At 43.7% G+C, this 25,646-nt stretch overlaps 1 protein-coding gene across 1 annotated transcript in view; it reads right to left on the bottom strand.

The window, feature by feature from the left end:
• Kcnmb2 (potassium calcium-activated channel subfamily M regulatory beta subunit 2) overlaps nt 1–23,906 on the bottom strand; it is a 31,995-nt gene extending 8,089 nt beyond the window's left edge. Inside the window, exons 1-3 of the mRNA XM_059264690.1 lie at nt 23,851–23,906; nt 11,107–11,277; nt 8,094–8,289 (exon numbers count right to left, since the gene is read on the bottom strand). Coding sequence (XP_059120673.1) covers nt 8,094–8,289; nt 11,107–11,277; nt 23,851–23,906 — 423 coding nt within the window. The remainder of the gene's footprint in view (nt 1–8,093; nt 8,290–11,106; nt 11,278–23,850) is intronic.
• Between the last annotated feature and the right edge of the window lie 1,740 nt (nt 23,907–25,646).

The following is a 25,646-nucleotide window of genomic DNA, read 5'->3' as shown; positions in this document are numbered from 1 at the left end:
TCATACCTATTACATATATATTTATCAGCATTCATCAAAATGGAAACAGTCTTTTATTTCACTACAAATTTCATTTTAAATTCACCTTTAAATGAGTATGTGTTGAGAGTCACTGGTGTTTAGCAAGAAGTTTAATTCCCAGAGGAGACCAGAACTGCTGGAAAGCCACAGCCATGGTGAATTAATATTCAGCAGTTGTTTATGGCTCCAGTGACAGTCTGGCGGCCCAGGGAAGCAAAGGCCCCAAACCATGCTGAATTAATACTCAACCACTGTTTGTCATTCTAGTGACAGCCTAGTGGCCAGTGGCTGAGGGAGGCCGAGTCCCCTAAGTCGCTCCCAGCTCCCAGAGGCCATCAGTCAACTAAGAGCTCCATGAGAATGTGCCAACTTCTCCAGTTCAGCAGCTTGAGCTTGCCTACTGTCAAGAGGCTGTGAACTGGGTTTAAAGACTAAAAAAAAGGGAGAAGCTGAAAATGTAAAATCAAATCTTTTGAATGTTTTCCCACAAAGATGCAGACAGCTCAGTTGATCCCTCTTGCCTCCTGTTGTCCAAGTTCCAACACCCTCAGTAGTAGCTAGAGCCTCAAGAGAAACATGACCATTTCTTAGAGCCTGGGGATGCCTATTGCTCTTGTGAGGTTGGGGGAAGTAACAGGAACATGATGTTGACCCTGAGGGTATTATTATTATTATTATTATTAATTTTTTCATCTATTTTACATCCAAATCCCCTCCCTCCTCTCTTCCCATTCCCTCCCCTCTACCTTTTCTCTACTCCCTCCCCCACCATCCACTCTTCCTCTTCAGTCTTCTTTCAGAAAGGGGCAGGCCTCCCATGGGCGTCAACAAAGCATGGCACATCAAGAGTTGAGGCAGGACCAAGCTCCTCCCCCTGCATCAAGGCTGGATGAGGCAACCCAGCATGGGATATAGGTTTCCAAAAGCCAGTTCAAGTGCCAGGGATGGGTCCTGATCCCATTGCTAGGAGCCCCCAAAACAGACCAAGCTACACAACTGTTACACACACAGAGGGCCTAGGTCAGTCCCATGTAGGCTCCCTAGCTGTTGATGCAGAATCCGTGAGCTCCCATGAGCTCAGGTCAGCTGTCTCTATGGGTTCCCCTGTCATGACCTTGACACTCCCCTTTCTCCCCCCCATACAATCCCACCTCCTTCTCTGACCCTGAGGGTATTTTTATTTTCTCCTTTACCAGGGGTATCTGGAATACTCCTCACCTTGAACAGCAATGGTCAGGTAGTATTCCAACCTGGAGATGACTATTTTCTCAGAACTGTATTGCTGACTAAAAACAGAGGCTGCCCATGCGAATGATAAAGAGCTGGGTCAGGGAAGTCTATCCATAGTGTTCAGTGCCTCATGCAGTGAATGGCTAACTGTGGCTGGGGCCTGAAAGCCTCAGTGCTTGTGTGGTATTTTTGAGAGCCCAGAAGTGCTGTGGCCAAAAACTATCATTAAAACCCTCTCTTCTCTGTGAGCGAGGGCTCTGAATGGATGCTTCTGGGAGCAATGCTCTGACAGCAGTTCAAGCTTTGACTGCTTCAGTTTAAGCAGTTACAAGGTCGTGATGTTGAGGACTGGTATCTACAAACACCTGGCAAAAGCAAATGGAAACACTAGAAAAAATGACATCAACCCAGGCTGAAAGAGATTTTATAAAGAACCTTGAAGAAGTTGGGGAGATGGCTCAGTCATTTAGTGATCTACTGCCTTTGCAAAAACCTGAGTTTGGTTCCCGGGACTTGAGTAGGATGGCTCACATAACTCAAGCTTCAAGGGATCCAATACCCTTTTCTGGCTTCTGTCCATACTACATACCTGTGCACACACCCCACTGTCCCCATATATATATGAATAACTTTGAAAGTATGTTTTCTGAAAAGTAATAAACTGCTCAGATAAGGTAAGACAACATAAATACCAGAAGTAGAACATGACCCTGGGGCTGCAGCTGTTAATGTGATCAAAACAGGCTTTCAAACAACCACAAGCATTCCAAGGAAAGAATTAGAATATTGTAAGAAGCTAGAAATGATCAAAGAAGACCCAAACGAGAATTCTAGAATTGAAAATACAGTAAGAGGACCGTGAAGGTATGTTTGCCTGTCTGTGGTGTGTGTGCTCACTTGCATCCCTTGACGCTAGGGGATATATAGAAGCTGTGGCTCAGAGAGCTCCGGCTTCTGATGAGCTCTCTGGTTTGAATGCTGGCAAAGAGAAGTAGACTTTATCGGTGAACTTGGGATGTAGCTGTATCATAACTGCTAGAGCATGAGGAGAAATGTGTGTATCGGCGTAACACTCATTTAGATAAAGTACATGCATCCCATCCTTCATTTAACGGTATTGGTGAAAATATGTGGGTTGCTCCTGAAAATGAATTTACCGCAAGTATAACTATTGGAAGTTGGTGCCAAGAAGGAAAAACTATGATTTTCAAATTGACACTTGCATCAGTGACGGTTCTCATCATATTCAACTTGTTTGGAACAATTCCTACAAAGCTGCTTGTGCTGTTACTCCACGCTCAAGAACTGTAAATATTAGACACGCAGCACTTTTCCTGTGCATTTTCACCAGGGCAAAGCAGCAAGCAACTGGATACGCTGAAGAAGACAGCAAAGCAGTTTGGCCTAAGCCCTTGAAGCCACGGTAACAGCACAAGGTTCCTCAGTTTTGGTGTGGGGTTCTTCTCGCTTGCCATTCCCATTGACTCACGGCTGCTACCAGACTGGGAGCTGGGTGTGATGCAGATCAGTGACCAAGCCACAGTTTAGCAACTTTGGGATCCATCTTGGGAGGTGCCCTGCCCACTTGTGTGTGATTCACTGCGCTTATTTCTCCATTTTTACTGAGAATGGCATGTTTTGTGCTATGTGTTGTAATCATTTTGATAGCAAACTCAATTTCCAAATGCCTTATTGGGAAAACAGATGCTATTTGGCAGTAAAAGATTTTTAACAGAGGAGGAAATGAAAACTGAGGATGAAACATGGAGATGAAAAGAAAAATCAAGAAGAGAAAGAAGAGGTACATTAATGGGAGGAAGAAAACCAAGGCTAGGGAGAAGATAACCCAATATAAGCCAAAAGCCCAAAACAGAGAAACAACAAAACAAAACATTGAAAAATAGTATGCTAAACTTCAAGAAGAAAATATACAAATCTCAACTGTAATATTTTTTCATTTCTTTTCTATAGTTACTTATCAAATTTAATTGGAAGACAAAAAACAGTATGAATATAGAACTTGCAGTTGACAGAAAATAGTTGAGCTCTGAGTGATGCAGAGCAGAGAGCAAATAATAGGAGCAGGAACAACCACAAAAAGTTGTCTTAAGGTTTTATTATGGTGTCTGATAAAAGAAGGAATGTTTATGTTTTTATCTCTTTGTGTAGACATTTCATATGCATTAATACGTATTGGAAGTATTAAGTTAAATGAATTGTCCATGTATGGTGCTTAGTACCACTCCAAGTTTAGAATTGCCACTTGATATATTTTAACTTGTTTTAATTATTACTATTATAGTTATTGGTAATGGTTGCATTTCCCATGTGATATCAAAACATCGAATGTTGTTTATGTTTTATGTATTATTTGTGGAAGAATTTACTTGATACTTGTCCCTCCTGTTAGAAGATGAGCATATACTTTTTACTTCATGGTCTGCAATTCATCAAAGACTTTCTGCAATTTTTTGTCATGTATGTCCAATAAATGCAAAAATAATTCACTGCAAGTGAGCAATATAGCTGCTTCTAAATTTATATGATAAAATACATTTCAAGTTATTACTTATAGTTATTCAGCATATTTTGTAGAAGTTCACACATTTATGGGACAAATAAATTTACATTAGAATGGCCATATTAATAAATTAATTGAATAAAATTCTTAGCATAGGAAAAAATGAAAATACAGTAAGAAAAGCTCAGAATTTAGTGGATGAGATTGACAGTTTAACTTTTTAGAATTGAGAAAAGAATTGCTAAAGGGTATAAATCCAGAATGAAGTGATGCGAGGGGAAATGAGAGAACAGAGAAAGGGAGAAAGAGACCAGACATGGTGAGGAAGCCAGCATCTAGCCAACTGGAGTCCCAGAAGGGAGGAGGGTCAGAGGGAGAGAGGACACAGTGTTGAATGAGAGAGCCTGGGAACTTTCTGCAACAGAAAGTACAACAGGAAGGGGAAGAACTCTCTGAATGCTTAGAAGTCTGAATAAGGCTAACTTCACACTTGGGTGTGTGATAAACTGTAGAAAACCACAGGAAATGATCTTTAAACAGGCGAGATTGTCTCCCAGATGCAGCAGTGAAACGGGGCTGAGTGATGAACAGCATCACTTGCTGCTCATCAAGAGACAATGGAACAGAAGAAAGGCCGACGTAGAGCCCTGTGCTCAATGAATGCATCTTTCAGGAAGCAAAGCTAGACAGAAAGGCTTCAGGAAAACACAAACTGAGGAAATTCTCTGAACCAGACGCTACTCTCGCATCCTCTCTAATGAGAGGTTGTTTTTCAGGCTGTGGGGAACGGCTGCAGATGGAAGAGCAGAATGAAAGACTGGACACAAAGGAAATGCAGAGTTGTGGGCTCATGGACGTTCAAATTCACTGCACACAACTTCCACACTCTGTGCCGAAGTCTAGGTAAACACAGAATGGTAATAATAACACACAAATGGGCTCAGAACTGCCCCAGCAGTCTCTGGGCTAAACATGGACATTGTAGGAGCAGATTAGTTTCCAGGAAGAGGAAGTGGGTCCTGCGAGTGATCCCCGTGAAGAAGGGCGGTCCTTCACAAAATAGACTGAGTCAGTTGCTGTTCTTACACAAACACCTAAAAACAAAAAACAAAAATAAAGAGACCCACGAACTTGACCCCAACATAAAGATCAATTTCAGGAAGACTGTGCATGGGGGAGAAAAAACAGTAATGCTTGGTTAAGAGAAAGGACTAGGTTAAACAAGAACTTAATAAACAGAACAACAGAAGTTGGAAAGGCCTTTACTGTGACACGGCATAGTCACAGTAAAACTGGAAATGTCTTCCATACGAAGATGGTGCAAAGAGGGAGGGAAGAGGCAGACACATAACTCCTGTCATTTGAGTCAGGTTCTTACTGTATGGCCCAGGCTGGTCTTGAACTCCTGGGTTCAAAAGATCCTCTCACCTCAGTCTTTGGAGTAGCCAGAACTATTGGCACATGCCACCTTGTCTATGTCTTTAATCAACTCCTACAAGGAATACAAAAAGTGAACAACCCAGGGGACTGAAGAAAAGAGGATATTCAAATGACAGACACTTGAAAAGCCATCCAAACTAGAAGGAGACCTCACCGCATCAGCTGTGAAGTCACAATGAGCATTTGAAATGCTATGAATCTTCCCAATCAGGGCTGTGGGGAGCTTTGGTGATACAGGCACATTGGGAAACCCCTGTCCTTATTTACTAAGATCTAAGATATACATACGTCAGGTTATGACCCAGGTAGTTCTCCTTCAGATTTATGCGTGACAGAGTGTGTGAGCTTGTGGCTTGGGCATGGAGAGTTATATACAAAAGCGTCTATGGCAGAGCTATTTACGATAGCCCTGAGCTGTAGAAAACTCAATGTTTATCAACTGTAGAGTGAAAAACTAAGCTGACATTCCAAGCGAAATGGAAATGAATGAATCTCACCCCAGTGGAATGATGCCAGTCACTGTGCTCTGTGAAGGAAGCCAGACAGATAGAAACATTCTGTGTGATTCTGAATATACACAGGTGTAACTTTAAGGAAAGTAAGACAATGTTTACGTATGTGCTTAGGTGATAAAAACCACAAAGAAAAACACAGAGGCAGATGCCATAATAGCTCTGGTGGTGGTTATCCAGGAGGGAGCAGAGCCTGTGGTTACTGGGAGGGGCAGGAAGGGTATTTTTGGGGAAAAGGAAAGAGTCATTTTGTTTCCTTTATGGTGGTTAATGGGGAGCTCTTGATAATAAATACTTGGGTTATACCTTCTACATTGTACACATGTTTCTGTATGGGGTCATGACTCATACTTAAAAACAAGATAATAGGTCAAAGAAACCAAATGGGGCCCGTGACCATACAGAGCTGACAAGATCCTGATCCTAAACATGTACCTGGGATTGATAATGGGAACCTCAGTCCCTGTTTGTCACCTAAATAGTGCAGCCAGAGCCAAAGTGATGACATATCCAGACGAGGAAGTGGAAAGAGCCCCTACTGTCTGGTTCTTCTTCAGTTTTTGAGGCTTCTCAGTTCCTTGGCGACCAGAGAGTTTTATAGGCACCCGCCAGTACAAGCCAGCTTTGATTACGAATCTGACGTATGGGGAGAAAACAGACAGCTGGGAAGGGCTCAGCTTTATAGATTTGTGGAGGCTTGTCAGGACTGCTATTGTTGCTGCCTACTACAAATGAAAGAACATCAGAAGCAACATTTTCAATAACATTCTCTGAGCTATTCATTAAGGAGAGCCCTCAGGGATATTTGCAGGAATTCTTTCAAGTTGTTGTAACCAAAATGCAAGGTGGGTTTTATTCCTTTGCAGCAACACCGTTTGCTGCCCATTTGCTAGTGCGGAACCTCTAAGCTACTGAAACCCTTGTAAGCTATCACTGAAGGGATGGTCACTGCAATGAAAACTTTTACAAGAACGATTAGCATTCACGAGGCTTGCTTCCTGGAAATAAGCACCAATGGTGCTATTGGAGGCCGAAATCAGACTGTCTTGGCCTATTCAAGAATATTCTGCACATCTAAGCAGCTAATATAAAACTCAAAACTAATATACATATAACTTGAAATCGATGATGGCAGCAGATTGGTTCAACTAAAACACACACTGGTCATCACAGTCCTTCCCAGACCTTATAAATGTAAATATTTTTGGACAGGATCCTGCTATGTGGTTTTGGCTTGCCTGGTACTTGCTTAGTAGCCTAGGTAGGCTTCAGACTTGTGGCAATCCTCCTGCTTTAACTTCTTAAGTGTGGGGATTATAGGCTTGAAATCATGATGGCCCACATCAAAGTAAATTTTATGCATAGCTTTGATATAATGCACATTTACTAAGCACCTGCCCATGTGGACTTTAATAGACTAGTGTGGTGTTTTGAGTGAGAAACATGCTCCCTAGGCTCAGTTATTTGAGTACTTGGTCCCTAGCTGATGGCGTTGTTTGGGAAGGTTATGAGGAGGTGGAGCCTAGCTGAAGGAACTGCGCTGCAGTTGTTGGAGCTTATAGCCTCATCTCGTTTCCCATTTGCTTTCTTGTGTAGGTTGTGGTTGAGCATGTGACCTCTCAACTCCTGCTGCCATGCCTCCCTGCCGTGATGGAACCATAAAGCACAATAAACCCTGTCTTCCTTAAGTTGCCCTTGGCCATGGTATTTTGTCATCACATCAGAAAAGTGACTGATACAAATAGTACCATAAATTAGGCCTCTATGAACATCATATATAAAGAAAGAACATACATGTGTGAATTTACGAATACACACACACACACACACACACACACACACACACACACACTGTTGACCACATGTTCAATTTCTTAGTACGACATAGTCTACTCTCTAATCCTTAATTATGATAATGACTTTGTAAGTGGCTATTACTTTCCTTTTGAAAAAGCAGGCTTTTTCCCAGTATCAGGGAAGTTAAGTTACATGCCCAAAGTCACAGAACTGAATGCGGAAAAGTAAAGTCCAGTTTTACCCCATGTCTCCCAAGTCATGATAGGTATTTGGGCACGCACACACATCTCTTATTAAATTCTGTACTTGCTTTGAAAGACTTAGGCTCTTTATGGAAATATCCTCTCAAACAGAAAACACAGCTAAATCTGCTCTACCATGAAATGAAGGAATAGCTTGTCCGTGGCTTGTACAGAAAACAAGCATTTCCCCGGACAGATCCAGAGAGTGAGTTCTGTGAATGGAGCAAGCAGGGCCTCCTATCTGGTGTGTTTCCTTTGAGATACTCACAAAGGGAAAGTGGAGAGAGGGGAGGCAGGTAGTCTGTGGGCGCCTGGGCACAGGGAGCCTACCTTCTGATTGATTTTCATGGTCTCTTCCGTGTGGTAGAGGAGGAGCTTCTCCCCGGAAGAAGTCAGGTTGACGTAGACCTGCAGGCAAGGGTACTGAGAGAGCTTCCAGCAGTCGGGCCCACAGCTGAAGGAACAGTTAAATGTTTCTGTGATCGACACGTTCAGCAGGGTGCACTGAGCCTCCTCTGTCCACACACTGCGGAGAAGGAGCGAGAGTGAGCACAGAGCAGGGAGGGCGCGGCAGCAGACGACTGTCCCTTGGCTACTGAACTGCATGGGCCTCCCCCAAATCTATGATCCGTATGTCTGTGTAAAGTTTACAGTTTTGAACAGACCAGCTTCCGGCATGCCGTGACACAGCACAAACTTTGGTGCCTGAGAACTTTCCTGGTGATATCCGCTGCATAGAATTTTTACTAATATTTTAAGTGATTATTTTCTCCTTATTGAATTCACTGGTAAGCATAATGCACGCTTTATTTTTAGTTTTTATTTCTTGAGACAAGGTCTCACCACATAGGCAAGAATGGCCTCAGATGTGCTCTGTAGCCTGGGTAACATCAAACTGTAATTCTGCTGTCTAAGGCTCCCGAGGGGAGGGATTACAGGAGGCATCATGTGCCCAGCAGAACCTTCCCTCTCCCGGTGTTTCTGCATCGTACAGCTGCTTGCTCAGGCCTTTTCATTGCAAACTCCACCTCAGCCTGCTTCGTAGGTGGAAAAGCCTTTACTAAGGGAGGGGCTGGGGGAAAGGTGGCACAAAGGTGGAGTGGCTCAGGATTGGACTTGACAGCTAGAGGAGAGCAACACCATGCAATAAACTCATTCTAACACGGAAAATAAGGTAACAACGGCCTTTTGAAGATGTCAAGAGCAATGGCTACTTAGTGCCTTTCTCCCTAACTGGCAATTGACACAAATGATTTCCTTTTGTTCTCTCAACAACCCTATGCATTGGTTATTAATCCTTTTGAAAGGTGAGTGAATCGGGGGCCACAGAAATCAGGCGGCACAGTCAAGAACGCACAGTTGGAAAGTGACGGAAACTGTGGCTTTACCCTTCTCTGAGGCTATGTTTCGTTCTGTCATGGTGTGCCTTCCCAGGAAATCAACAGAAGATAAACCCTTCAGTGCAGATAAAGGGCTCAGGCAGGTTGCTCTGGGCCATGGCAGCCAGAGGTTCCAGCTAACCATTGGCTGAATTTCGTTTTACAGTAGCTTTCATTTTGCGATCAAGTCGAGCATTTGCAATTAGGAAGTAACACAGTGGCAATCGATGGTTTGCCTCTGGATGTAAGCTCAATTGCAGGGAGCAGAAAACACATGTTCACAAGGAGTAACAACCCTGCCCTTTGCTGGACACACGTGGGTAGCTCCTTACTTTTGCATGTGCCGGATGACTAGACTCAGTCTCCTCTGGTGTAGCAAATTGAATTTTCTGGAACATGAGTGGTCAGAATCTGCTTTTACAACTGGGGGGGGCAGGGAGGGGTACACATCCTAGATAGTTCTTTGCAGGTGTGAGAATCGGAAAGAGGCTTTGGATCCGGTAAACACTGGGGCCCCAGGCACCAGCACTTTCACTGGAAGAGAGGACAGCTGAAGCCCTCAGAGAAAGAACAGGCCAACCAGAACGTGAAAGAGGAGCAAATTGCTACATTTCAGCTCCGCTTGCCTTCTGAAATGAAAGCATTAATTTAGCTAGAGAAACAAGTGGCACAAAATGGTTTGATTTTCTCTTGGGTTGAAACTTCCACTTTCATGTGAAAGGGTCTCATTTCCTCAAGCCTAACCATTGGCAGACGTACCGAGTCTCGGGGCTCAGGGTCTGGATGGCAGTGAGGGAGGGGCACGTGGGGATGTATCAGCTGGCTTGTTCAGGAAGACACGCCTTAGTATCATCGCCTAGTGACTTCTCCTTACTCAGTAAACCCAAGGTAAACATTGAAACGAAAAGGCTTCAGAAGCTTTTACTTTAAGAGACTACTGTCAGTCTCCCAGCTTCACAGCACATCAGAATCACCGGAGTTCCAGAATACCGAGCACTGGTCTGTCTTCAGACAATTAATTCTCACCTTCTTTGTCTTGGACATACAAAAGTTCCCAAGGAAGCTGGTGATGGAGAAGTAGGGTGGGTTAGAAAAGCAGGCAGACTTAGAGAATAGCAGGAATCAGGACTCTTGAATTTGTGGGATGTGGCTTTGAAATCTTAACTTTGTGCTGTGTTGCACTGAATTGTGTGACATTGTGTGCGTATGTGTATGTGTGTGTGTGTGTGTGTGTGCGTGCATGTGTACTTGTGTGTGGGTGAATTTGCACGCATGTGTGCATGTTCATGTTTGTATATAAGTGTGTGTATGTGTATGCAGATACACTTGCATGTGTACATATGCATGTTTGTGTGTGTGCAGGCGCATGTGTATAAGTATGTGTACATGTTCATGTGAGTATATTTTTGTGTGTGTTTGTTGAGGCCAGAGGATGATCTCAGATGTCAATTCTCAGATATCGTCCACATTGCTTTTTTTGATACAGGGTCTCTCAGTGGCCTGGGGTTTAGCAATTAGACTAGCCTCCTGGTCAGTGAGCTTCAGAGATTGCTTGTCTCTGCCTCTCTAGTGCTGGCATTACAAGTGCATGCCACCATACCTGGGCTTCTTATGTGGGTTCTAGGTTTGCGTCTAGGGTTCTCATGACTGTGCAGCAAGCTTGCTGTGGAAAGCCATCTCCTAAGTCCCCCGTGTCACATCATCTCCTGTGTCACAAGTCCCCAGTGTCTCTGCACCAATGGGTACATTGATGGGTAGTTGTGAGAAAGCAGTATATGAAAAGTGGCCAGCTCACAGCAGACAGTGCACACATTCATTGTTACTATCAGATAACATTAGAAATCTCTGCACCAGGTGCCTCTGAAAGTTTTGAGGAAGGGTGAGAAAAATGACATCAGGGTTGAATGAGCAATGGCAGAGCAGAGAAGGAGAAGGCAGTGGATTTCTTGGTCCCATGGCATTACCTCTGCATGTAGGAGCGCAGCAGCGTGATTCCCAGCAGGAAGTACATCATGATGGAGCACACCATCATGGCCAGTCCCAGAAGGATAGCCCGGTCCTCCCCAGCCTTCAGTGCTGTCACAGTTTTCCTCTTGTCAAGGAGGTCATGGTCCCTGATTTTCTGGTAGATATTTCTGAAGTTGAAAATAATACAGTCTTACATGAGACTCACAGTTATACTGCATGTCCCTTGAGGGAGGCTGTGTTCCCGCCCCTGTCTTCCTAAGGGGGAAGACCTATAGGAGTGCTCCAAACACACCTTAGTGAAGTTGAATCTCAGTGCAACCCCTGGCTCCCAACACATCACACACACACTCACATGCACACACACAGACATACACAGACTCAGACACACACACACACACACACACACACACACACATACACTACATGCACAGAAAGAGGAGAGCACAGACATACACACATGTACCATCTCTGCTCAGAAATGATCCCTAATTCTGTATTTTGGAGATTCATGTCTAACTGTAAAGCAATTTTTCTCTGTTCAATTCTAAGAAAGACAGCAATTCCCTCAACTCTCAAAAAATGCTTTGGGTTTGTTGACTTCATATTAATGAAGTTGATCATTGTTGGTATATAATTGCTGAATCTACTTATGTCTGTGCTTATGTGTGTGTAGATATCACTTTATTCTGTTTATTCTTACCATCAGAGAGGCCTGGAATGACACTTTCTCATGATTTCCCAGCTCAAGCCTGGGGCCTTTAGACTACCTGGCCACCCCACAAAAGCCTTCCACAGACCGGCAATCACCTGCCCCCTCGGTTTTGTGATTCATTTTTGAGATTTCTTTGAAAAGTGTAGCATTTACATCAAAGCTCTTTAAACTTGACCCTGTGTGAACTTGAAGACCAAACTGGTGCCCATTAGCTGTGAAAGGCAGGGGCGGGCAGACATCTGAGGCAGGGAAGACAGGCTGAGGCTGAGTGCCTTCAAAAACCCACAGGAAAATAATAAGCTGTTGTTACTTGGCTAATATCATTTATCAACATGTATTTAACTCTGACGGCTGCCGTTGAGATCTGCGTTCTGCAGATGGAAGCCAGCGAGGATGGTCTGTGCTGTTCTAGACTATTAGGCTGCCACACAGCATCGAACATGCCAGTCTGCCATAAAATAGGATGGGTGTTATCAGTTGCCGCCGGAACAAGAAGCACATAAAATGATCCAACTGAGTCATTTCAAAACATATTTGGAAAATAAATGTTCTTTGTGAGCTCTAGAATGGGTAAGTAAAAGGCAAAATGGTAGTTTCCCCACAGCTCGTAGGTGTGTAGGAAATGGGAATATTACACAGCAAAATGAAAGTCTTGAGTGGGTGGGATACAGTTATGAAATCCACCAATGAATGGCTATTGAATTAATGGATAAATGAAGGAGTGTTACTATGACAGAAGAATGAGATCCCATTAGGAGGTTAGGTCCACACACGTATTGTGAGTGCTGTAACCTCTTGTGTTGGGGACATGGTACCTGTTAAATAAGAGGAAAGATGTGAAAATTAGTGTCAACTGAGGGTGGGAGTTCCCTGGTGGATCAACTCAGTGTCTTGGCAATTTCCCCAGCATGAGGGATCAGGACAGGAAGTCAGTGCAAGTCAGAAAAGGCTTCCTGGAAGAGCAATGTCTTGAATGGAACCTTCAAGGTTGATTGCAGTTAAGCAAATGGGACATAGAACCGGTGATACTGGATGGAGGGATCACAGAAGCAAAGGTGCAGGGCTTGGAGTTGCACAGCATGTACCAGGCAGGATTGTGCTGATGGTCCTAGGAGGTCCACACCACAGAAACAGGGCAGGCGGGTGAGACACGTGGTGTCATGGAGGCTTTGAAAGTCATTCTAGACAGTAGCCTTCCTTCTGTAATTAAAGAGATGCTGTCACTGGTGATGTGACCAGTTTCCGAGTGATTGCTGTGCCTGCAGTGTGGAGATTAGAAACAGGAAAAGTCTTAAATCAGAGCGGGAGGAGGAGCGAGAACTGGAAATCAGAGCGGGAGGAGGAGCGAGAACTGGGAGATGGTCCAGTAGTGTTGGCAGAGGATGAAGATCCAGGCTAAAGATAGGACAAAGAGAGGAGGCAACATGTGGAGAAACGTCCAGAAGATGAACCCTCAGGATGCAGTGACTGATCAAATGAGGGGATGATGAGGCAGTAACGAGGCAGCTGAGCTGTGTGCTGCTGTTTTGCTGTGTATGGTGGGGAAGTGTGAAGAGTGGAAAGGCCCACCTCTTTTCTATTCAGATCTTTTGGAGAATGGAAGTTATTGTTGAATCTACAGGACAACAGAAGTCTTTGGAGGGGGCTGGTGAGATGGCTCAGAGCTGAGATTGCTTTCACCTAAGCCCAATAATCTGAGGTTTTTCCCTAGGTCCTACATGGTAGGAGAGGAGTGACTCCATCAAGCGATCTTCTGACCTCCACATGAAGACATGTGTGCAATAAACAAACATACATAAACTTAAAAAGTCTTTGGGCTGGAGAGATAGCTCAGTGGCTAAGAACAATGGCTGCTCTTACAAAGGATCTTGGTTCAGTTCCCAGCTCCCACATGAAAGCTCATAACCATCTGTAACTCCAGTTCCAGAGAATCTGATGCCCTCTTCTGGCCTCTGCAGACACTGGGCATGCACATGATGCACAGATATACATGCAGGCAAAATACTCATACATATAAAGTAAAAATAAGTAAATCTAAAAATAAGGCTTTGTAAACAGATTTTCAGTTTTTCAGTAAAGTTTTGTTTTGCCCTAAGTAATAGTCGGTACATTAAAAAAAATTCAACCTCAATGTCTACATAATTTTTTGGAAATTTCATGTCAAGACTCAGCTTATAATTCTGGAGATGCATAGTGTAGATGACACGGTCTACCTGGACAGCAGCGAGACATCACTACACGCCTGGTGATGGTGTTGACTGGATGGGCCAGAAGGGAAGCAAGCCAGTCCCTGAGGGCCAGCTTCCCCAAGGATCAGTTACTGGAGGCAGAGGCACCAAAAAGCAGTTGACTGAAGGTTCAGTTCACACTGCGAGCAGAACCTACCTACTTTACCAACTTACAGATTTCACAAAGACTTGTTTTAAGTAGTTATTTTAATATAGTAAGTGGATATGGTTATATTTTTCTCCCTTATATGTTAATGGCACATTTTAACATGTTTCATCAAGAAGAATGTTGTCACGAAGATGTTCTTCTCAGCAGTATTTTAAGATTGTTTGATTTAAAAAAAAAAGACTGGGCTTCTGAATCCCTTTATAAATATATTCTAATAAACATATTCATTTGTATGTGCATAAATATGTATTATTCTTAGAGATGTAAAAACAATTTCACATTTCCTGTGGTGCTTGTTTATTTTATACTGATTTATTTTCAAATCCTTTTTGGGGATTTAGTTAGTCTTAGTTAGAGTTACTATTGCTGTGATAAAACACCATGAGCAAAAGCAACTTGGGGAGGAAAGGGTTGATTTGGCTAACACTTCCACATTGTAGTCCATCACTGAAGGACGTCAGGACAGGAACTCAAACAGGGCAGGAACCTGGAGGCAGGAGCTGATGCAGAGGCCATGGAGGGATGCTGCTTACTGGCTTTTCCTCATGGCTTGCTGAGTCTGCTTTCTTATAAAACCCAGGATGGCACCACCCGCCATGGGCTGGGTCCTCCCTCATCAATCACTAATAAAAAAAAATGCCTTACAGCTGGATCTTATGGAGGCATTTGCTCAATTAAGGTTCCCTCCTTTCAGATAACTCCAGCCTATGTCAAGTTGCCATAAAAGTAGCCAGCATAGGAATGCTGTTCTCCTGATATTTTGGTTTTACTAGAATTTTCATCCCATTTCACATCACAACTGTTATCACCACCACAGATTTGTCAGCCTTCTCTCTCAGCTAACCAAAGTTTGCTTCTCTTCTGCATTCAAAAAGCCTAGAGTATCTTCAAAGATTTTTTTATTTTAAATAAAGTGTATACTGTGTGTGTGTGTGTGTGTGTGTGTGTGTGTGTGTGTGTGTGTAGGTGCTAGAGGAGGCCAGAGATACAAAATCCCTGGGAACTTGAATTATATGCAGTTGTGAGCGACCTGACAGACATGCTGGGAATTGAACTTGGGTCCTCTGCAAGAGCAGCAAGTGCTCTCACTGAGCAATCTCTACAGTCCTGGAGGAGAGCTTTCAATAGCTCTTTGTAGATTCAGTGATTTATTTAGATGGCTCTTATTTTGTCCTCATGGAACTGTTAAATAAATCTTTGCTAACTTATCTTCGTTCTGTTCCCGTTTCCACAGCAGGAAGGCCCTGGGTGAGAACAGCAGGAGCCTCTGCAGGGGAGCCTTTTGTTGAAGAGGAGAAACTGACAAGTGTGCAGCCAAGCCTGCTGATCTAGAAAGCGGGACCCAGGGAGCAGAGCAGGGGACAGAAAGAGCAAGGGACAGAGAGAAGAGGAGACCTCCGATAGTGTCTGGATACAGCCAGAGAAAGACAGCAGAAATGAAGAGGTGACTACAGATTCTGAGATACAGGAGACAAGAGTGCAGTCCCTAATTAAGGGTGACTGTGACCATATTGATCCCTGCTAGTTAGTGTGGACTGTGACCGAACACTATAGGGTTACAATAACTGTGTTACAGTTTTGATACACAGTGTGATTTAATAAATTCACCAAAATGGTTGATCAGCAAATAGATTCTTTGTCAAATTGGCTTCTGGCGAATTGGTCATTGGCGTACTGGATCCCCAGACATAAACACTCAGAGGACCAGTGGCAGATAGACAGTCTAGGGCTGTGGCTTAGAATGTGAAGGTGGTTTGGAAGTCTGCCACTGATGCACATGGGAAGGATATAGGCGTCTGTGACAGACCGAACCAAGCCTTGGAGGGGCAGATGACTGAGAAGTGGAGGAGTCTCTGGGAGACGGGATAGAGGGCTGAGGGCAGCTGGATCCAGGATGGGAAATCTCTTGGTTGGTGAGCTATGCACAGGCCAGAAGAAAAAGATCAGTTTGTGAAGCTCGAGAGGACATTAAAGGAAATGAAACAAGTGTGACAATTAGATTTGCACTTTAGAAATATCATGAATGTTCATGAGGCTGGTTGTAAATAGCATTTCACAAGCACTACTATTATGTTGACTGTGGTATTCTCCTTTAGAACAATAATGAAAGAAATATAACAAAAAATAACTAAAGGAATATGTGTGTGTGTATGTGTGTGTGTGTGTGTGTGTGTGTGTGTGTGTGTGTACAAAGAATTCATGGCCACAGAATGAAATCAGACTGCGGTGATATTGTGTTCCCCAAAATATTGTGCACCCTAATAAACTTATCTGGGGTCAGAGAACAGAACAGCCACTAGATATAGAGGCCAGAAAATGGTGGCACACACGCCTTTAATCCTATCACTTGGAAGGCAGAGATCCACCTGGATCTCTGTGAGTTCAAGGCCACACTGGAAACAGCCAGGCGTGGTAACAAGAGCCTTTAATCCCAGGAAGTAATGACAGGAAGCAGAAAGGTATATAAGGCATGAAAACCAGGAACCAGGCAGGTTAAGCTTTTAGGCTTTTAGCAGCAGTTCAGCTGAGATCCATTTGGATGCGGACACAGAGGTTTCCATTCTGAGGAAACAGGATCAGCTGAGGAATTGGCAAGGTGAGGTGGCTGTGGCTTGTTCTGCTTCTCTGATCTTCCAGCATTCACCCCAATACCCAGCTCCAGGTTTTTTTTTTTTTATTATTAATAAGACTCTTTAAGATCCCTGCTACATCAGACAAATGAAAAAAAGCATTGAAATGAATGATATGGAAAACATGGAGTATCCGGTGGGTGTGGCTAAACAACAGGTAAGAATATACATTTCCCAATGCTTGTATTAGAGAGTAAGAAAGCCCTGAAGGCAGGGCACTCAACATCTAAGGAAATTATGAGCTAAGTGGAACACTCAAAAAGGAGGAATAAGGAAGGAAATGACCATAAGCTAATACATGAAATAATAAATGAAGTAGAAGGTAACTGTTAGAGGAGCAATGAATTCAAAGGTTAATGTGTTTTGAAAGACTAAAGAAACGAATACATCTTGACAAGACTGATAAAGAAAACGTATAAATTCCAAGTAAATATGAGGAATTAAAAGCCATAATTGTGGGTACAGCATCCTTTAGAAAGGGGACATTTAATACAACTTTGCAGTGAGACATTTGGAAATTCTGAGGTACTAAACTTATTGAGATATACATAAGGATTTGCAAATATGTAACTCATTGAACCCAACTCATAAATAGCCAGAAGACTTAAATAATTCTAAATTATTAAAATTTGAAATAGCTAAAAGTTTTAAATAATTAAAAGTATTTTGGTTATGGAAATACAAAGCTCTAACAACTTACAGCTGAGCTCAAGCTATATTGTACAGATAATTCCAGAGTACAGAAAAAAAGAATGCCAGCCAGCCTGGTTATGAGGTTGGCAAGTTCTGAGACCAAAACTAGTCAGAGCCATTTGTGATGGAAAAATACAGGCCAACCTCATTCATAGCCACAAATATAAAGTCTAAAAGAACTTACTTCACCAGATCTAACCATACTAAAAAATGAAGTCTACCATGATAAAGCTACTACTGTTGTATCTTAGAAATATAACATTGGTCATCATTAGATTTTTATTAATATGTGAAAAGGATTATTAACTGATAATGTGGTAATGTAATCTAGAAATGGATTAACATCCTTTCATGGTAAAAGGTATTATCAAATTAAAACTGGAATCATCTTCAGTGTAATAAAAGGGAGAAGAAAACTACCTGTACTGTAGATGATACAATTATCTAATGGTGAGATGTCAAAAAAGCTCACTAATAAGTTAGAGTGAAAATGTCCATCATCATCAGTTTTATTTTAATTTACTAAAAACACAAGCTAATATAATTGGGCAGGAGCAACAAAGGAACGTTATAGTTACAAATATAGAAGAAACAAAAGCTTATTATTTACCACTGATACAGTGATGAAGAAAATTAAGAATAGTCAGATAAATCACTGTTAAAATTTGGCAGGGGGCTGGTGAGAGGACCACCAACCCTGACCCTGCCGACCTGAGCTCAGGCTCAAAACGCATGGTGGAAGGAGAGCACCCCCCTTCTGCTGTCCTCTGACTTCCACAGACGCCTCATGGCACACACACATCCACACACATCCACATCACACACATCACACACACACCACACACACACATCTACACACATCAACATCACACACAACACGCACACACAACACACATCCACATCACACACACCACACACACACACACCTATACATATCCACATCACACCACACACACACACACACACACACACACACATCTACACATCACACACACCACACACAAATCCACATCACACACATCACACACCACACATCTACACACATCAACATCACACACAACACGCACACACAACACACACATCCACATCACACAAATACACACACACCACAACATCCACATCACACAAACACACACATCCAAATCACACATATCACACACACACCACACACACACCACACACACACATTCACATTACACACATCAACATCACACACATCCACACACGTGCATATCATACAAACACACACACCACACACACACCCACACACATCCACATTACACACACACTACACACACACCACACACACACACACACACACACACACACACACACACACGCGCGCGCGCGCGCGCAGGGAGAGAGAGAGAGAGAGAGAGAGAGAGAGAGAGAGAGAGAGAGACTGCAGAGATATTAAACCAAATTTGATAACACACAGCGGTCTTTCCATCTATCAGCAATAATGTAAAGTGCATTTGAATGTTAAAGCAGTGCAGTGGACTTCCTGAAGGGACAGTGAGCAGTTCTCCTTGGACAGGGAGGTTGTAGGGAAAGAAACAGAGCTATTCCTCCTTGTTGAGCCAAAGACAATCTAAGTGCAGGGGCCGAGCTGCCCTGTGTGTTTACCTAAAATCTAGGAAAGCCTTACTGAAGCAAGGGGTAGTCCTGCTTTTGTCTCCCTCCCACCAGCTTCCTCCACAGTGGGCGGGGAAGGAGGATGCTCGTCAGTGACCGACCAGCCAGGTGGGTTCTCCAGCAGTTTCCTACCCTCTTCTCAGTCCTGCTGCTTCTACCAAATCTTTGCTACTGGTTGAAACAAGTCGGCTTGCTAGCCTCTGTCTTGTTGCGTAGCCTCTGCCTTGTGACGTGAGCACCATTTCTTTAAGGAACTTGCTTGTTTGTCTCTTGTTAATCGTCTTGTTAGTGTAGACCTTGTCTACATTGTGATTGTTTTTAAAGTCTGCTTTCTCTCCTTCCTCAGAGGCCAATGCAGGGGATCCTGTTCAACCAGAAAGAGGCTTGGCGACATAGAGACTTCATCGCCTCCCCTTTAAGCTGAATAGTTTTTAACAGTCTTCACTGTCACATTTGAAAAATTCCTGTGTTATTTTTAAAAAACATCTTTTAAATGTAATTTTCTCATTTCCTCGCTTTTGCTTGTTGGTCGTTTTATGTGATTATTGGGCGTTCACCCCAAACCGGTCCAGGTCTGACAAACTGACAGTTGTTGAGAATTAAAGGAACATATTACTAGGTTGATTTTCTGCATCAATAGGATTTTCTGACACTTAAATTATAGCTTTAATTTCTGTTTTCAAGGATGACTTTAGTAATTATGGGATTTAAAGTAATAAACGCATTTGTGGAACAGGGTGTCGATGTGCATGCCCTTGGCCTACACAGCTAACAGACGAAAGCAGAAATAGCCTAAGGACACAGTTCCAGTCCCTTCTCCAGGCTGACATTCCCAGCTGAATGTGTTTAGTTTGTCCATGCCTTTCCTTGACCACATCTGCATCTTTACTTCCTGGCTGAGCAAGAGCACAGGAAGCCCAGGCTGAATCAAAGAAAGGAGGATTTCAGTTCATCTGTGAGATGGCTAATCTGGATTATCAATTTGGTGGTATTGAGAATTATTGTGGAAACACGTGTCTGGAAGCGTTTAGCTGGGGAAAGGAGTCTCTGGCTGAGCGTGGGTAGCACTTATCCTGTGGGTTGGGGTCCCAGGCTGAATAACAAGGAGAAAGCAAGCTGAACAGCAGCATTCATCTCTCCTTGCTTCCTGACTGCAGACTCAATGTGACCAGCTGCCTCAAGCTCCTGTCTCTATGACTACACCTGCCTTGAATGGATGGTCGCCTCAAACTGTAAACCAAAATAAATCATTCCTTTCTTCCTTGAGTTTCCTTTGTCAGTTATGTTGTCATAGCAACAGAAAAGTAACGAATACAATGTGTCTGGAGCACTGAGTCTTTGTTCAAATGCTAGTTACCTTCTGGGCTACAGTTTCCTACTTAAACACCATGGAATTATTTTTCCCATAGCTAAAGTAACATAAGATGTACTAAGCATTGGAAATAGAGACCTGTGTGTGTGTGTGTGTGTGTGTGTGTGTGTGTGTGTCTGCAATAATCACTTGCATGCAACTTTTTTACTTGTTTTTTTCCCCAGCAATGGTATGTCAAAATATTTCAAAGTACTAACTGATGCAATATATTTTGTTATTTAACAACAGATTTTCTATTGTGAATATTGAAATGACCCCCAAACTTTTCCTGTAAATAGCAACTTATTATGACAAATAATTTTGCTTCTGGGTTTTTTCAAAGGAATTTTATCTGTAGGGCAATTCAGGTTTTAAGAAGAAAAACAGACTCCCCAAACCTTATTTAATAAACCTCCCTTGGGTCTTATGATTGCTCAATAAATATCATTCTCAATTCTGATTTCTATCATATTCTTCCTGATGTGTCACTCACGCTGCAGAATGCTGGTAAAGTAGGTGTGTTTAAAACTGAGTTTCACTTAAATAATAGGACAATATCAGTGAGAAAGAAAGAGATGTGGAGGAAGAAAGCAAACAAGAGGCAGGCAGGCATAGGGAATAGCATAGCAACCTGGGACTCCACCTGGCTTGGGCTGTGCATATCCCTCTTCTAACAAGGCATTTGGGAACCTAAGACCCTCACTAGCATGTGCTATGTGCACATAGCAATCTCTGAACAACGCAACTAGCAACCTGGTGGCAGCCCTTGGCTCCCCCCAGGTGCATCAGGCTGCATGTATTTGTTTTAAATAATGGTTTAAGTTTCTTCTTTTGACAACCACCTCATAGACAGTTTCTAGTCAACGCATTCCCAATACATTCATGTATCAGGGTAGGAGGGCTGATCAGACCTGAACTGGTTTGTGGTGTATGGTAATAAGGCAAAACTGTTTCTCAAGTGAATTTTTAAGGAGACTCCCCTACTTAGCATCATATGCTTATGTACATGAGTGTGCATATGATTAAAATCAGATGCATTATGGGAAGGACATATATGGCAGAAAATGATTTTATGATCTAATCTATCAATCAAAAGAGAGAACCACTTTCACTGCACTTCTTAGTAACAGGCTTCTCCTCCTCTTCGACTCCATGAAAGGAGGCCCCAGACAGGAGTCAGGGCCTTTGAGCACTTTTAGTCGCTCGTGTGGTCTCCTGCTTACCCAGAATGCACTAATTTCTGATCTGTGCTATTGCTTTGCTGTTGAATAAAGCTTCTTTGCTACTTTGCAATCTGTGTGAGTTTTTATTTCAATTCTTTGGATAAAAAGCAAGAACCTGGAAATACTGGGCTCGGACCCCTCCCCCCCACCGGTAACAAGTATAGGGAATAAATACTTAAAAACAGTTGTAGAGAGCCAGGGGAGACAGTTCAAAGGGTAACGTGTCTTCCATGCAAGCATCAGGACTTGAGTTCTATCCCCAACATGCACATAAAAGTAGCAGGGCACAGTGGTTCACACCTGTAAACCCAGCACTGGGTATGGAGTGGAGACAGGCAGACGATCGGCTACCAGTCTGGCCGTTAGTTGATCTCTAGGTCTAGTGAGAGACCATTTCTCAAAAACTAAGGTGGAGAAAGGTTGAAGAAGACACCCACTATCAACCACTGGCCTCCACACTTGCCTGAGCATGTGGGCATGTACAACAGAGAGAGAGACAGAGAGAGAGAGAGACAGAGAGAGAGAGAGAGAGAGAGAGAGAGAGAGAGAGAGAGAGAGAGAGAAAAGAAGAAGAAGAAGAAGAAGAAGAAGAAGAAGAAGAAGAAGAGAGAAGAGACAGAGAGAGACAGACAGAGAGACAGAGAGAGAGAGAGACAGAGAGAGAGAGAGACAGAGAGAGACAGACAGAGAGACAGAGAGAGACAGAGAGACAGACAGAGAGAGAGAGAGAGAGAGAGAGAGAGAGAGGTGTTATATAATTTTACGAACGTATTTACTCACTAAACCCAAAGAAGAAAGGAGGAGGCTGGGTGGAGCTGCACAACCATTTGGTTTTTGTGGACCTCGCCCTTCTGCCTTATTTCTCACCCCTTTGTTCCCTCCTGTCAGCGGTTCTTGCTAGCACTCCCAAGGCTCTATGAAGCTGACAGCCCTCTCTGAGCCTTGGTGGCGCTCATTTCCGCTTTCCTCCTGCCCTGTGCTTGGTGCCTTGAGTCCATTTACTCAGTATCTACTGTGTCTTGGACACAGTGCAAGGCTTGCAAATCCACAGACAGCCAAGTCTGACTGGGTAGAGAGCACGAGGAGACTGGGAGTGGGTTCGAGTCTTGACCGGGTATCTTTAGGCAGAACTGAAGGAAAGGGTGGGTGGGTATACGAGTGTAGGAGAGCATTTCTGATGGGGAACAGTCTTGCAAAGTCACTGGGTGTGAAGGAGCATGTAAGAGAAATGGAGACCGAAGGCCAGAGTGTCTGGAGCCCCAGCCCTGTGGTGTAGAGTCCCTCCCTCGTTTTAAAACATGAGATTCGGTTTCCATGATGGTTAATCTCCACAGGATTTAAAACAATCATTCGAACATACCTCTGGCATGTGGTGAAGCATTTTCAGAGTTTAGCTGAGGAGTAGCTTGGGGAGGAAAGTGTTTATTTCAGCTTACAGTTCTCAGATCACACTCGGTCACTGAGGGAAGTCAGGGCAGGAACCCCAGGCAGGAACCTGGAGACAGGAGCTGATGCAAGGCCTCCGAGGGTGCTGCTTATTGCCTTGCTCTTCATGGCTTGCTCGGTCTGCTTTCTCATAGCACCCAGGACTACCAGCCTGGGGGTGGCCCTACCCACAGTGTGCTGGGTCCTCTCACATTAGTCAGTAATCAAGAAAATGACCCACAGGCTTGCCTATAGACCAATATGGTGGGGATGTTTTCTCAGTTGTGGTTCCCTGTTCCCAAATGACTTGAGCTTGTGTCGGGATGACATTAAACTGGTGCTCACGGGAGGAAGACTCACTGTCAATGTGGCAGCACCATCCCAGAGGCTGGGCTCCTGGCCTGAATAAGGAGACAGCGAGCTGAGCAGGAGCATTGTCTCTGCTTGCTGATGTCAGGGGCATGTGACAAGCTGCCTCATATCCCCACTACCATGTCTCCCCCACCGTGATGGGGCGTATTCTCCCACTGTGCACCAAAATAAGCCCTTGCTTACGTTGTTCTCAGATATCTCCAGTCACAGCGACAGAGAATAGCCGGCACAGTCCTCACTGTCCTCTGTGACCATCTAGTCTGTAAAGTCTGCCCAAGAGCACCCAGAGCCAAGCGTTTTACCTTTTCTCATCATGTCTGTAAGATGAAGAGGTCCGGCCACTGGTCCATATAAACATCTTAGAGGATGTTGGTCCTGTAGCTCCTTTCCTCACGGTGGAAGTCCTGGGGGAGTGGCAGAAAGACCTGCAGAGGACACACTGGGATTAAAACTCTGTCCCTGGGGTTTCTGGAACTCTGTGTCAACAGCAACAGCTCAGAGGATCAGCTCTCTTAAACAATCCAGGGCTTTTACACTGTGGGGGTGCTGGGTCTGTCCCCAGGCAGAAATCCCACTGAAGCCTGGCCCCTCCCTCAGAACTTGGCATCCCATTTTTATAAGGGTCGGTCCTTTACAGTCTGCACTGACAGGCAGGGGAGCCTCTGCCTTACGGAATCCTGGTTTTCTCACTGGTGTCAAAAACACAGAATCAGTTTGGATTCCATCTCAAGTATGATATACTTTAACAAATTTATTTGAGGTTTGGATACTAAAATTCTACTTCTTTCTCTTCAAAATTGCTTTACTGTTCACAGAAGTGACCTGTTGGAGTGAAATACCTTTTTTTTTCTCTTAGTTTTTGAGACAGTCTCAGTTTGCAGCCCAGCCTAGCTTCAAATTCATAAATCTCCTGCCTCAGCTTCCCAAATGCTGGGATTGCAGGGAAGGGTTGTCCCTAAAGTGTACTGTTGCCCGTGTGGGCTCAGCTCACAGCAGCAGAGCTCGCCAGGGATACTGCTAGAGATATGATCAGCAGCATGTGCCTAGGAACTCTTAGCAGCCTGGCTTCTGGGATCTGGAAGAAGGAGATGGCAGGCATGCAGTGTTCTTTGGTTTGGGTTTTGGGAAGGGTTCCCTTGTCTCTAAACAGCACCCAAACAAGCTATTATTGAATATTTTCTACCTTCATTTTCTTTAAGAAAAAATATTACTTCTTCTAGTTTTTCTTTTACTTTTATTTATATGTATGCATCTATGTAGGGGCTTGTGCCCTTGGGTGAAGGTGTCCAGAGAACAGAGAAGGCATCAGATCTCCTGGAGCTGGAGTTACAGGCAGTTATGAGCTGCAGGATGTGGGTGCTGGGAACCAAACTTAGGTCCTTTCTGTGACATCTCTCTAGCCCTCTACTTAATAATTTTCTAGAGAGATAGAAACACAAAATATCATAAGGATAACAATCCAACGTGAAAGCTAAATGACACTTAATGCATTAAAACCAAGGAAGGCTGAAGAGTGACTCCTTCAGTGTGCATGGTTAGTAGGACTGTTATCAACGATGAATATGAGTCTAGAAACAGTATTAGTTAACGATACTGTATTCCCTGTCACATGCTTGGTGCTCCACACATACACTACCTATCCACAAAGCACGAAACCACAGTCATGTAACTATGGTAGGACTATGCCATGAAAACCAGGAGAGCAGGTAGTGATGTAATTTCAAGATAACCAATGATACTTTCTGCTTATATCCAGAGCAGTGCTCTACCCTTGAGCTGTGTCCCCAGCCCCTGGTTACTGTTCGACTCCCCTCCCCTATCTCTTTCCCTAAACCCGCCCCTTCAAAGCCCACCAAACACAGCTCATTCTGGTGGAAGATCCACCTCAACTCCCCTCCCCCATCTCTTTCCCCAAACCTGCCCCTTCAAAGCCCGCCAAATACAGCTCCTCCCCCAGAGAGGCTCAAAACCACTCCCACAGGGTATATAAGCTGCAGCCCAGAAAATAGACACGTGGTTCTTCCAGTCTCTCCTCCCCATCTCCTCTCTGAGGAGCTGGGGAATCACCTGGGAACACTTTACCCATTAAACCTGGGCT

This window comes from Peromyscus eremicus, chromosome 6 (genome assembly GCF_949786415.1).
Source record: "Peromyscus eremicus chromosome 6, PerEre_H2_v1, whole genome shotgun sequence".
NCBI lineage: Eukaryota > Metazoa > Chordata > Mammalia > Rodentia > Cricetidae > Peromyscus > Peromyscus eremicus.
The sequence above is the reverse complement of the archived record's forward strand: the minus strand, read 5'-3'. Positions and strand labels throughout refer to the sequence as shown.